Source organism: Odocoileus virginianus, chromosome 28 (genome assembly GCF_023699985.2).
Source record: "Odocoileus virginianus isolate 20LAN1187 ecotype Illinois chromosome 28, Ovbor_1.2, whole genome shotgun sequence".
Taxonomy (NCBI): domain Eukaryota; kingdom Metazoa; phylum Chordata; class Mammalia; order Artiodactyla; family Cervidae; genus Odocoileus; species Odocoileus virginianus.
The window spans coordinates 37,753,313-37,765,906 of NC_069701.1; the positions used below are offsets into that span (position 1 = coordinate 37,753,313).

General features: G+C 53.3%; 2 protein-coding genes across 5 annotated transcripts; one reads left to right on the forward strand and one right to left on the reverse strand.

The window, feature by feature from the left end:
* The first annotated feature begins 571 nt into the window (after positions 1-571).
* KAT5 (lysine acetyltransferase 5) lies at positions 572-8,080 on the forward strand. Of its 4 annotated transcripts, XM_020906461.2 has the most exons (14): positions 572-810; positions 910-976; positions 1,304-1,372; positions 1,459-1,595; positions 1,883-2,038; positions 2,128-2,202; positions 2,304-2,378; positions 2,723-2,971; positions 3,054-3,143; positions 4,855-4,995; positions 5,079-5,172; positions 7,064-7,223; positions 7,356-7,437; positions 7,531-8,080. In XM_020906461.2, exons 1-14 carry the CDS (start codon positions 799-801, stop codon positions 7,663-7,665), a joined length of 1,542 nt encoding a protein of 513 aa, XP_020762120.1. In that variant the 5' UTR covers positions 572-798; the 3' UTR covers positions 7,666-8,080. The 4 variants fall into 4 exon arrangements, with proteins under 4 accessions (XP_020762120.1, XP_020762122.1, XP_020762119.1 ...); XM_020906463.2 differs by lacking the exon at positions 1,883-2,038 and having other exon boundaries at positions 574-810; XM_020906460.2 differs by having other exon boundaries at positions 784-976.
* A 52-nt stretch (positions 8,081-8,132) lies between these two features.
* Positions 8,133-9,349, reverse strand: RNASEH2C (ribonuclease H2 subunit C). The gene is made up of 4 exons (XM_020906464.2): positions 9,110-9,349; positions 8,738-8,916; positions 8,533-8,652; positions 8,133-8,264 (listed from the first exon to the last, which is right to left on the reverse strand). The coding sequence occupies exons 1-4, from the start codon at positions 9,279-9,281 to the stop codon at positions 8,238-8,240; spliced, it is 498 nt and encodes a 165-aa protein (XP_020762123.2). The 5' UTR covers positions 9,282-9,349; the 3' UTR covers positions 8,133-8,237.
* Between the last annotated feature and the right edge of the window lie 3,245 nt (positions 9,350-12,594).

The following is a 12,594-nucleotide window of genomic DNA, read 5'->3' on the forward strand; positions in this document are numbered from 1 at the left end:
TAACATATTAATCAATCCTAAAATAAATCAACTCTCATTATTCATGGGAAGGACTCCCCCCGAACAGGAAAACGCCAATACTTTAGCCACCTGATGCGAAGAAAAGACACTGACGCTGGGAAAGTCTGAGGGCAAGAAAAGGGGAGGGCAGAGGATGAAATGGTTGGATAGCATCTCTGACTCAACGGACATGAATTTACGCAAACTCCGGGAGATATGGAAAGACACAGGAGCCTGGCAGTTGACGGGGGTCACAAAGAGTCGACACGCCTTAGACGTCTGAACAATAACAACTCATATAATTAGCAACCTAATATAAAAAACAAACAACCAAAAACCTTCTTCCGTGAGTCCCCAACCCTAAGAAAGTCCACAACTTGCAGGGGTCCTGGCGCCCACTTCTCGAGACCCGCCCCTCAACCCCCGAGCCGAGCACGCACGTTCACTCCCCGCGACGCAGCCTTGACGCCACTAGGAGACGCCCAAACGGCCGCCCTCTAGGTAAAAACACCAGTCCCACGTGACCGGCGTCGCACCCGGTGAGCGTCACGTGACGGACTCAGTTTTCCTCCAATCGTTGCACATGTTGTGGGGATTCCACCCAGGACCTGACCTGAGCTTTAAAACACCCTATGCCCCCGCCAACCAAACTGGCCGGCTCCGTCAGCAAGCTGGGCGGCGGTGTCTCTTAAGAACCTACTCGTAAAGCCGCTTCGGGGAAGACCGGGCCTACAACGTGCTTAGTCCCGGAAGTGACGGCTCCCAGAGGGGCCGGAAGTGGCAGTGGAGGGAGGGAAGATGGCGGAGGTGGTGAGTCCGGTGCCCGGGGCGGGGCGGAGGGAGCCAGGGGAGGTGGGTAGAGCCCGAGGCCCCCCAGTAGCCGACCCTGGCGCCGCGCTGTCTCCCCAGGGGGAGATAATCGAGGGCTGCCGCCTGCCCGTGCTGCGGCGGAACCAGGACAACGAAGATGAGTGGCGTGAGTGACGTCGGGGGGCGGGGCTAAGGAACCTGAGGGCGAGAGGCGGGGGGAGAGTCAACAGAACCCCGGGGAGGGGGTGGGGCCTCTAGAATCCTGGAGCGGGCGGGGCGCAGATATTCAGGAGGGGCGTGGCTTTTAGCCTTAAGAGCTGGACAGGGCAGGGCTTGAAGAGGGGATGGCACTTGGTGACTAACCGGGGCTTGAGAGAGCATTTCCAAGTGCTGGGGCTTTAGGGTTCGGGCCTGGTGATGGAGTTCAGGTGGTAGGAGGGTGGAGCTTCATGGCCTGGCCCTTCTAAGGCCCTTGCCTTTGCTGTTCCCACAGCACTCGCTGAGATTCTGAGCGTGAAGGACATCAGTGGCCGGAAGCTTTTCTACGTCCATTACATTGATTGTGAGTTCTGGGCCGGGATGAGGTGGGGCTGGAGGGTTGGGGGGCAGCCTCTGGCACTCCTTCCTGAGCCATCCCCACTGCTGCAGTCAACAAACGCCTGGATGAATGGGTGACCCATGAGCGGCTGGACCTGAAGAAGATCCAGTTCCCCAAGAAAGAGGCCAAGACCCCCACCAAGAACGGACTTCCTGGGTCCCGACCCGGCTCACCAGAGAGAGAGGTGGTGAGTAGGTCCCCTGCTTCACCTCTTCTCTCCTGCCTACTTTTCAAATCTCTTGGCCTCAGTGGCTCACAGATAGGCAAGAGGCTGTGCCCTCCCACCCTGGCTTCAGCTTGTAAAGGATGGGGGCCAAACTGCAGATGTAGCTTCCAGAGTCCAGTGACTGTACCTGTGTCCTTGAGAGGGCAGAGGGTGGGGTTTGATCACTCTGTGCCGAGGGGGCCCTACTCCCCTTCCCCATCCCACCACCATCCCAGCCCCAGAGGAAGACCCTGGACCTATCTCTACAGCCGGCCTCCGCCCAGGCCAGCGGGAAGACCTTGCCAATCCCGGTTCAGATCACACTCCGCTTCAACCTGCCCAAGGAGCGGGAGGCCATTCCCGGTGGCGAGCCCGACCAGCCGCTCTCCTCCAGCTCCTGCCTGCAGCCCAACCACCGCTCAACGGTACCCTCAGCAATTCCAGGGACCTTGCTTTCCTCTCAGGTCCCACCTTCTCTACCTTCTGACCCACCTGTCCTGGTTTCTCTCTGCAGAAACGGAAGGTGGAGGTGGTTTCACCAGCAACTCCAGTGCCCAGCGAGACAGCCCCGGCCTCAGTTTTCCCCCAGGTGAGTCCCCCAAGCCATCTCTTCTGCCCTCCTACCCTCTGGTAGCCCCTTTTGGGCTTACCTCACAGCCACCCCTTCTGTCCTTCCCCTATCATTTGCAGAATGGATCAGCCCGGAGGGCAGTGGCAGCTCAGCCCGGGCGGAAGCGGAAGTCGAATTGCTTGGGCACTGATGAGGTAGGTCTGGGGAGGAGGGAAGCTGGGTGAAACGAAGGGGACATAAGGAGGACACGGAGTTTAATGACTACTTTAAAAATGAACAAGGGGTACTGGGCAGAAATGGTGTTGGAATTAGGAGTGAGGTGGAACTGATTCAGATCTGGCACTAGGTGATCTTTTTCACCTTCCAGGTGAAAATCACCCAAGTCTGGGTTTCTTCAGTTGGCAAGTGGGGATTACACCTCCCCTAGGAGGGTTGCTGTTAGGTTTGGACAAGGAAACCTGTGGAAGGGCTGTGAGCTGTAGAGTGTGCTGCTTGAGTTGTCTTCTGTAACCTGGTATCTTTCATGGGCCTTGGGCAGGACTCCCAGGACAGCTCAGATGGAATCCCGTCTGCTCCTCGCATGACTGGGAGCCTGGTATCTGACCGGAGCCACGACGACATCGTCACCCGGATGAAGAACATTGAGTGCATCGAGCTGGGCCGGCACCGCCTCAAGCCGTGGTACTTCTCCCCGTACCCTCAGGAGCTCACCGCGCTGCCCGTCCTCTACCTCTGCGAGTTCTGTCTCAAGTATGGCCGAAGCCTCAAGTGTCTGCAGCGTCACTTGGTATGAGGAGTCCCAGGGGTCACCCTCCTAGCAGCCCACCCTTCACCTCAGCCCCTGTGCCTGATTCTCCTCTCTTCCTCAGACCAAGTGTGACCTGCGACATCCTCCAGGCAACGAGATATACCGCAAGGGTACCATCTCCTTCTTTGAGATCGATGGACGTAAGAACAAGGTCAGTGGCTGAGAGGCAGCAGGAAGACTTTGGTGCTGGGAGTCTGGGGGAGTCGAGTGAGCAGCTTCTTCAGCTCAGGAGGACACTGTTACAGCTAACAGATCTCGGGTGCTGGTAGACAGAGTGACCAGGAGTTTGACAAAATCTCTGCTCTCTCAGAGCTCACAGGGGAAAACAAACAGGCCAGTAGCAGTTTGGATCCCAGTGTGACATGTTTCATGAGAAAAGTGGGCTGTCAAGATCTTGGGGTGATCAGCTAGGCTTCACAGAGGAGGTAACCTCTGAACCTTGCCACAAGGGTAGGGTGGGTACAGGAACCCCCAGCAGTGGGTTCTTAGGAGTGGGTGTAGCCTGAGACCACTGCAGGTGGTCAGAGACCCAGAGACCCTGCAGGTTCAGTTCCAGACCACCGTGATAAGGTGAACATCAAAATAAAGCAGTCACACAAGATTTACTGGTTGCCCAGACTATATAAAAGTTACATTTATGCTGTGCCACAGTCTATTAAGTGTGTAATAACAGTATCTAAAAAAAAATTACAGTGGTAACATCCAGAATCACTGATAATTGTAACAAATACAATAATGAAAAGGTTTGGAATATTATTGCAAGAATTATGAAAAGGTGACAGAGATGTGATGTGAGCAAATGCTATTGGAAAAATGGCACTGATAAACTCAAGGCAGGGTTGCCACAAACCTTTGTTAAGAAAAAAAAATGCAATGTCTGTGAAAGTCAATAAAAAGAGGTGTGCCTGGGTAGATAGTGAGCCTCGAAGCGCTGTCCTTCGGGCTGGAGCACAGACAGAATGAGGGAAGGCTGTTACAAGGACAGAGTTCAGGTGGTGGGATTGGGGTCAGCTGGGAAAAGGGGACACTACAGGTCTGGGGCCTCACACCTGCCTTAGTCTCCCTGTGGGGAGGGAGAAGGGAATAGCCTGCAAGGACCTTTAAGAGCGAAAGGCCTCCATCCCTGGGGCCAGGAGGGCGGGGAGGGAGGGCCAATCACTGACTGGCAGGAGAGAGCTCTGGCTTGGGTGCTGGGGGAGCTTAAGAGAAAGATGCTGCTTTAATCACTGTTAACTGTGTTAGGTGCGGGCTTGGGTATCCAAGTGGCCATGCCTAGCAGGTGCTTAAAAAGCCTCCGGTGAAATGCAGGAGAGTTGTGAGCATGGAGTACAGTACCAAGATGAATTTTACTGGGGCAGTCCTTGAGAGACCCCAGACTTCTTCACCTGTGTTGTAGACGAGCAGATGTGTTTTCAGGAGGTGTGACTGGGCAAGAGAGTACTGTGGCTTTTTGACAGCCGAACTCCTGAGACTGTCACACAGGCAGAGCTTTTCTCATAAGCCTTGGTCAGTCTTCCTGTGGGGGCACACATCAGTTTGTTGACTGGTAACTGTGCAGAGGGCAGTGGAGGCCTTCCAGGCCAGTTAGGTGGAGGTGCGGGGAGTAGGGGCAAACCTGCCCAGCTCACCAGGAGGTGGGTGCTTGAATACCATCACAGCTGGAACAGGGACTGCTGGACACTAAGAAGGGCCCGTGCCTAGGGACAGCCTGGCCCAGGGATGGGTGCCAGGGAAGAAGGCACCAGGGAAGAAGGCTTATCCCCTTTCAGCCTGGGGGACAAAGAAGCTCCAGGCTGACCCCAGCCTGACGGCCACGCTCCAGGAGAGCCACGCGAGGTGGTGACAGACCTTGTCTTTCGCAGAGCTACTCCCAAAACCTGTGTCTTCTGGCTAAGTGTTTCCTCGACCACAAGACGTTATACTATGACACAGACCCTTTCCTCTTCTACGTCATGACAGAGTATGACTGCAAGGGCTTCCATATAGTGGGCTACTTCTCCAAGGTGAGCGCTTCTGCAGGCGGCTCCTCAGTCCTGCCCTGAGCTGGGTCCCTCCCCTCACGCTCACTCTGGCCCATCTTTTCCAGGAAAAGGAGTCCACGGAAGACTACAACGTGGCCTGCATCCTGACCCTGCCCCCCTACCAGCGCCGGGGCTACGGCAAGCTGCTGATCGAGTTCAGTGAGTACTCAGGCTGCTGGCCAGGGGCCGGGGCGGTAGCAGGCTGGCCCAGGCCCCAGGGGGCTGCACACACAGACAGACAGGGCTGCTGTGTTCCCAGCCGTGGCCTTGCAGCCCAGTCACCATGGGAACTGGCCAGAAATAAAGGTGGGACCCTCCCAGGGTTCTCTCCGTTCTGGGGTGACTGCCCTGCTTGTCTGCGCTAGGCTCTCAGTCCCTCGTAGTTCCTTGGCCACGGTGCTGAGCACCACTCAGCTGCTCCCAAGTCTGACTCATCAGCCCCTGCCCAGGGCCATGGGCAGAAGCCGAGTGAGCCACTCCTGCTCAGCTGTCTGGTCCTGTGCAGTTGTACACGTTCCTGGGCAAGGATCTGTGGCTCATTTCCCCACTTGTTGCCTGAGCCTTGTGGACAGTGGATGTCACATCAACATGACTCACAGGGGATCTGGCCTCTGCCCCTCGTCAAATGTGAACTCCGCATTGGCCTCCAAGGCCCCCTCCACTGCCCAGCCTCCTCCCCTCATTCTGTTCATCTCACCATTCACTGCACCCTTGGAATAACCACACTCTGACCTGGGAGATGAGGAGGGAGCCTTGGCTTCCTGACGAAGACATGAGGCCTGACTTGATCACGGGGCACCTTGAGTTCTATTGGTAGAAAGATGCCAAGATGGGGTCACATCTTCAGGAAGCCCTCTGTCTGGCAGAGCAGGAGGATGCTTAGGAAACTCAGCTTAAGCCTTGGAGCTCAGACCCAGTAGAGACGGGATGTGTGTGGGGCCACCAAGGAGATGCGCTCATTGTGCCTGGCGGGAGCAGACAGGATACCAGAAGCACCAGTCCAGGCAGCTCCTGAGGGCAGGGGGGTGGGGGGGTGGGGGGTGTTCACTGGGAGGGGCCGGGAGTCCCTGCCACTGAGGCGGCAAGTGTGGCCTCCAGTTGATTGGTCAGGACTCTGCGTGCCCGCCCAGCAAAGCTGGGTGGGAGTGCCAGTGTGCCCCTTCTCTCTTTCCTGCTTCCTGCCTCCGAAGCAGAGGCCTCTGTCTTCCCCACCAGGCTGTTTGGTGGAAATCACAGGAGGCTGGGCAAGAGGGTCAGACTGGCTAATAAAGATGTATCAAGGGGAAAGCAGAAAGGCTACACTCCAACACAAGGCTTGTGATGACTGAGGGTGAAGAAGGGCTTCTAGAAATAGTGGAGACATCTCAGGGCCCTGATGGGAAAAATGAAGACTGTCCAACAGGCGTGAAGCCACTCAGGGTTTTGCAGGGCCTGAGGGTCTCACCGAGAACCACCTACCAGTACCTAGCGTAACTAGGGTAAGGAGGGCGGAGCAGCCGAACTGGGAGGGAAGGAGCCCCGGCAAAGGCAGTTACTGCTGAGGAACAGCCTTCTCTGACTGGGAAGTGCTTTGGCATCACTCGCCTTACTTCCTCCCAGACACCCAGCCTGGTCTTAGAGCCGCTGATGCTTCTCCGCTCACAGCTGGGGGACTGTTGTGACTGAGAATCTGAGCAGCCCCTGGCCTGAAGCAGAGGGGGGCCTGGCCCACTTCTCTGCTCACATACCCAGACAGAGTCTGGCAGGACCAAGGAAAACTGGAGGCACTTTCTTTCCACAAGCCATTCTCTGCACTTCCCCATCCCACCTGTAAGCCCTTGCTGGCTCCTGGTTGATCGTAGCTTCAGCACACAGCTAAAGAGTAGGCATGCTAGTCCTTTATGAGGAAACTAAGGCACTGAACAGATAAGCCACATACCCAGACCACAGAACCACCACGTGGCAGGCCCAGGGCGGGACCATGCAGTCTACCTGGTCGCCTGCGTTCTTAAGACACTAGTGGCACAATACTGTGATTTTTTATCCACCCCCTCCTGCTCCATTGCTTTAGGCTACGAACTCTCCAAAGTGGAAGGGAAAACGGGGACCCCTGAGAAGCCCCTCTCGGACCTTGGCCTCCTGTCCTACCGAAGCTACTGGTCCCAGACCATCCTGGAGATCTTGATGGGGTTGAAGTCAGAGAGCGGGGAGAGGCCACAGATCACCATCAAGTGAGCCTGGCCCTGCCTACCTGGGGGTGCATGGCATGACCTTTTGTTCCCGGGCTTTTTCACTCCTCGGGCTACTGGGGCCTGGGGCAGAGATGGAGGCCCCCAGGGGATCTGATCTTTGCCCTCCCACAGTGAGATCAGTGAAATTACCAGCATCAAGAAGGAGGATGTCATATCCACTCTACAGTACCTCAACCTCATCAACTACTACAAGGTAGGGAGGCAGGCAAGGGGAGACAGGTGTGTGCAGGGATGCTGAGTGCAGGCCCCATGTGGGCTGACCTGCCTTGCCCCATCTCCTGTCCAGGGCCAGTATATCCTCACCCTGTCGGAGGACATCGTGGATGGGCACGAACGGGCTATGCTCAAACGGCTTCTTCGGATCGACTCCAAGTGTCTGCACTTCACTCCCAAGGACTGGAGCAAGAGGGGAAAGTGGTGACCGGACACTGCCCTGGGAATGCCGGCAAAGGCAGCAGAACTGAAGCTGGCAGCCATCCCGCCCCCACTGGGGTCTCCAGGAGGCACCCCAAGGGAGACAGGGCTGAGGACCACTCCAAAAGGAGAGGACGGGCCTGGTCAAGGCCGGCTGGTGCCCAGCACCAAGGCGAGCTCAGGGCTCACGTCAACTCCACGGTCAGCTGGCAGCAGGCCCAGGCCTACTGTGAACCAGGGACCAGAGGGAGCCAGGCAGCTGTGTATAGTAAGATGGGGGGTGGGGGTGCCTTGTACAGGGGACTGGCAGCTGTACAAACTTCTTTTGTAAAGTAGGAGCTGGGTTGTGGTGGGTACTGGCTGCAAAATTCTGGCCTCTTCTGCCCCATTGCCCCCTGGCAATAAATTGTTTCTAGAGGTCAGAGGTATGGAAGGTTCTTGTGGGAGAAGGGGCAGTGCTGGCAGACTCACAGATTCTGTGAAAAGCTCCTTTATTGGGTGAAGGACTCTGGCTTCACACTGAAGAGGAGGTTTATTGGGGTGAGGGGTTCGGTGGCTTTCAATGTCAAGCTCTGGTTCTCAGTCTTCGGGTACCTGTGCGTGAATCTGCAAAAGGAATCACCTCTGCTGTTGGATTTCTGCAGTGTAGTGACTGGGTGGTCCAGATATTCAGAATCATAGCCCTTCTAGAAGGCCAGAGAAGAGTGCTGGGGAAACCATGCTGCCCCTACCCAGTCTAATTCTCCAGTCAGACCAGGTCTCCATCTGCCGCGTTATTCGCCCCAGCCCCAAAGCCCCTAGATTCACTCCAGCGAGGGTGGGGCGGGGCGCGGTGCTAAAGCCTGCAAGGGAGAGGGCCCATCCATCTACTCACCGCTGCAGCGAGGCTGGGCCAGCTTAGGGCCCCACGCAGTTTGGCATCCGGACCAGGGATAGATTCCAGGCCCCACACGGTGAAGCTGCTGAAACTGGCTGTGGCTCCCATAAAGCGGTCCTGGGGACGGGAAGGGGTCCCGGCTCAGCATCGAGGTTGCGGTTCCCACCCCCGCTCCCTTCCAACCCTATCCCCCAGTGCTCACGAAGTCCCGCTCCAGCGCCTCTGGGGGTTCCACCAGTTCCTGCTGTTCTCGCTCGTGGTCACTCTGCTTCCCCACCAACATCTCTGCCTTCTCTTCTGTCATCACATATCCCACGAAGCCGGGCGGCACCACCACCTCCTCGCCACGTAGACTACGCCCCCGAAACGACGCTTCCAGTCCTGGAGGAGGCAGGCGCAGGGAGAGCCTCCGTGAGGGTCTGATCCAGGCCTAAGGAAGCAAGCCCGGTAGCGGTCCTCCCGCCGCCTCCGGTGGACCACGATCCCCAGGAGGACTTGCGCCGCTCCTCGCGGAGGAGAGCGCGATGCCGGCGCAGGGGCTGCCGGGAGCCGTAGTCCGGCCGCGAGCGCTCACCGTCGGGACCCAGGCGGATGGCTGGGGTGAAGAAGCACCCCACCGGGGTGGGCCGGTTAACCGGGACCTCGCAGGGCAGAAGGTGCAGCGAGACAGGGGCGGGGTCGCGCAGTGTATCAGGGCGCAGGTGAACGCGGCGTTTGTCGATGCTTTCCTCGTAGCTGTTCTCCATAGTCCGTCGCGACTCCGCAGCTCGCAGGCTAAGGCCGAAGCTGGCGCGTAAAGCGCGCGGAGCCTGTCGGGGGCGGTCAGCGCAGAGCCTCGTGGGAAGCGTAGTTCTTCTCTTAGGCGCCTCTGCAATCCTGCCTCCCAGCGTTCCAGTCCCAGGGTTTTTTCCTTGAAATCCCCCCCCCACCCCCACCCCAAGAAATACATTCTTATTGTAAAAAATTAAAACGATGTCTAAGAGTACACTTTTTACATTGATTAGTACAATGTGTTTTGTTTGTGGTGTATGTATGTTTAACTACACACACCACAAAGAAGGGACTCCTTCACATGTGAAGGTATTTTATCCGAGTTTGTCTTCCAAACCTGTATATTGGTCATTTTTATTACAGAGAAGACTTTTATTTATTTTTTAGTCAAATATGCAATGTATCTGCCTTTTCTTTTCAGGCCTAGTTTTAACAGTACTCTCTTTGTTAATTTCTTTAAGTTAGTCGCACAGTCGTGTCCGACTCTTTGCGATCCCAAGGACTGTGGCCCACCAGGCTCCTCTCTCCATGGAATGCTCCAGGCAAGAGTACTGGAGTGGGTTGCCATTCTCTTCCTCAGGGGATCTTCCTGACCCAGGGATCGAACCCGGGTTTCCTGCATTGCAGGCAGATGCTTTACCAACTGAGCTACTAACTCTTCTCTAATATTAATGTGTCCAGATAGCCAACTTAGATTTTGACAAGTACTCTCATAAAACGAACTCATACAAAACTGATGATTAAGATTGAAATTGCATTTAATTTATAGATTTGAGAAAGCGAAAAACATCCTCAGACTTCCAGGATCTGGCTTTGGTGTTTTGCTGAACAGGAACAATTTCATAGAATATCTGACAAGGTCACTCTGTGATGTGAGTGATGAAAACAAAAGCAAGATCATTCCGTACTCACCTGAACACTGACAAAAACACAAATATTGTCCAAAACACAAATAATGAACATTCTTCTATCTTGGATAGCATAGTGACTGTTGCTACTTTACCAATTATAGTGTTAGCTTCCATATAGTTAATGTTGTTAACATATCCCATCGTAGAAATACTCCCACTCTCTGAAGGCATCCAATCCATAGAAAAGTCCCCCTTCTTTAAACGCTCTCTCAGATTCCCTAGAACACAAGTCCAAATCCTAGAAATCCTGTTGTTTTTCAGTTGCTAAGTCGTGTCCTGCTCTTTACAACTGCATGGACTGCAACACACCAGGCTTCCCTGTCCTTCAGTATCTCCTGGAGTTTGCTCAAACTCATGTCCACTGAGTCGGTGATGCCATTCAACCATCTCATCCTCTGTCGCCCCCTTCTGCTCCTGCCCTCAGTCTTTCCCAGCATGAGGGTCTTTTTCAATGAGTCAGCTGTTCACATCAGGTGGCCAAAGTATTGGAGCTTCAGTTTCAGCAGTATGAAAAGGCAGAAAGCCTTCCTAACACCCTCTTACCGAGATACCCCACAGTGCAAAAGTAATAAGTACAGATGTATTCCTGGTGATCTTTGGCTGAAGGGTATGGACAGTTTTTTTTCTTTTAATATTTATTTATTTATTTGGCTGTGCTGCATCATTGTTGTGGCATGCATGATACTTTTTTTTTTTTTTTTTAGTTGCAGCATGTGAATTCTCAACATGAGAACTGTCAACTGAGGCAGGTGGGATTCAGTTCTCTGACCAGGGATTGAACCCAGGCCCCTTGCACCGGGAGTGCAGAATCTTAGCCACTGGACCCGCCAGGGTGGTTCCTTGACAGATAAGTTTTGCTTTAGTTTTCTACTAAGGTTGTTGTTGTTCAGTAGCTAAGTCATGTCTGACCCTTTGCGACCCCAGGGACTGCCGCACGCCAGTTTCCTCTGTCCTCCACTATCTCCTGGAGTTTGCTCAAATTCATGTTCATTGTGTCGGTGATGTTATCTAACCATCTCATCCTCTGCCAACCCCTTTTCCTTTTGCCTTCAATCTTTCCCAGCATCAGGGCCTTTTCCAATGAGTTGGCTCTTTGCATTAGGTGGATGAGATATATAATACCATTTATTTATGTCTCCTTTTATGTCTTATCTGTACAGTTGTGGGGTTTGCTTTTACACATATTTTAAAGCTTATTCCTAGATATCTTATATTGTTTGTATTGCAAACAAGATTCTTTTTTTCCACTTTATTACTCTTAATTATTATTTATCTATAGCAGAAGTTGGCAAACCTCGCATTTGGACTCTGACACAATTACTCAACTTTGTCATTGTAGCATAAAAATAGCCACAGACAGTATGTGAACTAATAAGCCTGGCTGTGTTCCAGTTAAACTTTATTTGCAAAAACAGACAGTAGGCTGGGTGGGGCCCGTCAGTGATAGTTTCCAGGAAAACAGTTGATTCTTACATATTTTTAAAATTTGCTTATTTTAATTGGAGGCTAATTACAATATTGTAGTGGTTTTTGCCATATATTGACATCAATCAGCCATGGGTGTACATGTGTCCCCCATCCTGAACCCCCCTCCCACCTCCCTGCCCATCCCATTGCTCAGGGTCATCACAGTGCACCAGCCCCGAGCACCCTACCATGTCTCATGCATGGAACCCGAACTGGCGATCTGTCTCACATATGGCAATATACATGTTTCAATGCTCTTCTCTCAAAGCAGTCCATACTTGCCTTCTCCCACAGAGTTCAAAAGTCTGTTCTTTACATCTGTGTCTCTTTTTCTGTCTCTCATAAAGGGTCATCGTTACCATCTTTCTAAATTCCATATATATGCATTAATATACTGTATTGGTGTTTTTCTTTCTGACTTATTTCACTCTGTATAATAGGCTCCAGTTTCATCCACCTCATTAGAACTGATTCAAATGCATTCTTTTTAATAGCTGAGTAATATTCCATGGTGTATATGTACCACAACTTCCTTATCCATTTGTCTGCCGATGGACATCTAGGTTGCTTCCATGTCCTGGCTATTATAAACAGTGCTGCGATGAACATTGGGGTGCATGTGTCTCTTTCAGTTCTGGTTTAGTTCTGGTTTCCTCGGTGTGTATGCCCAGGAGTGGGATTGCTGGGTTGTATGGGAGCTCTATTTCCAGTTTTTAATGAATCTCCACACTGTTCTCTATAGTGGCTGTACTCGTTTTCATTCCCACCAATAGTGTAAGAGGGTTCCCTTTTCTCGACACCCTTTCCAGCATTTATTGTTTCTAGACTTTTTGATAGCAGCCATTCTGACTGGCGTGAGATGGTACCTCATTGTGGTTTTAATTTTCATTTCTCTGATTCTTACGTATTA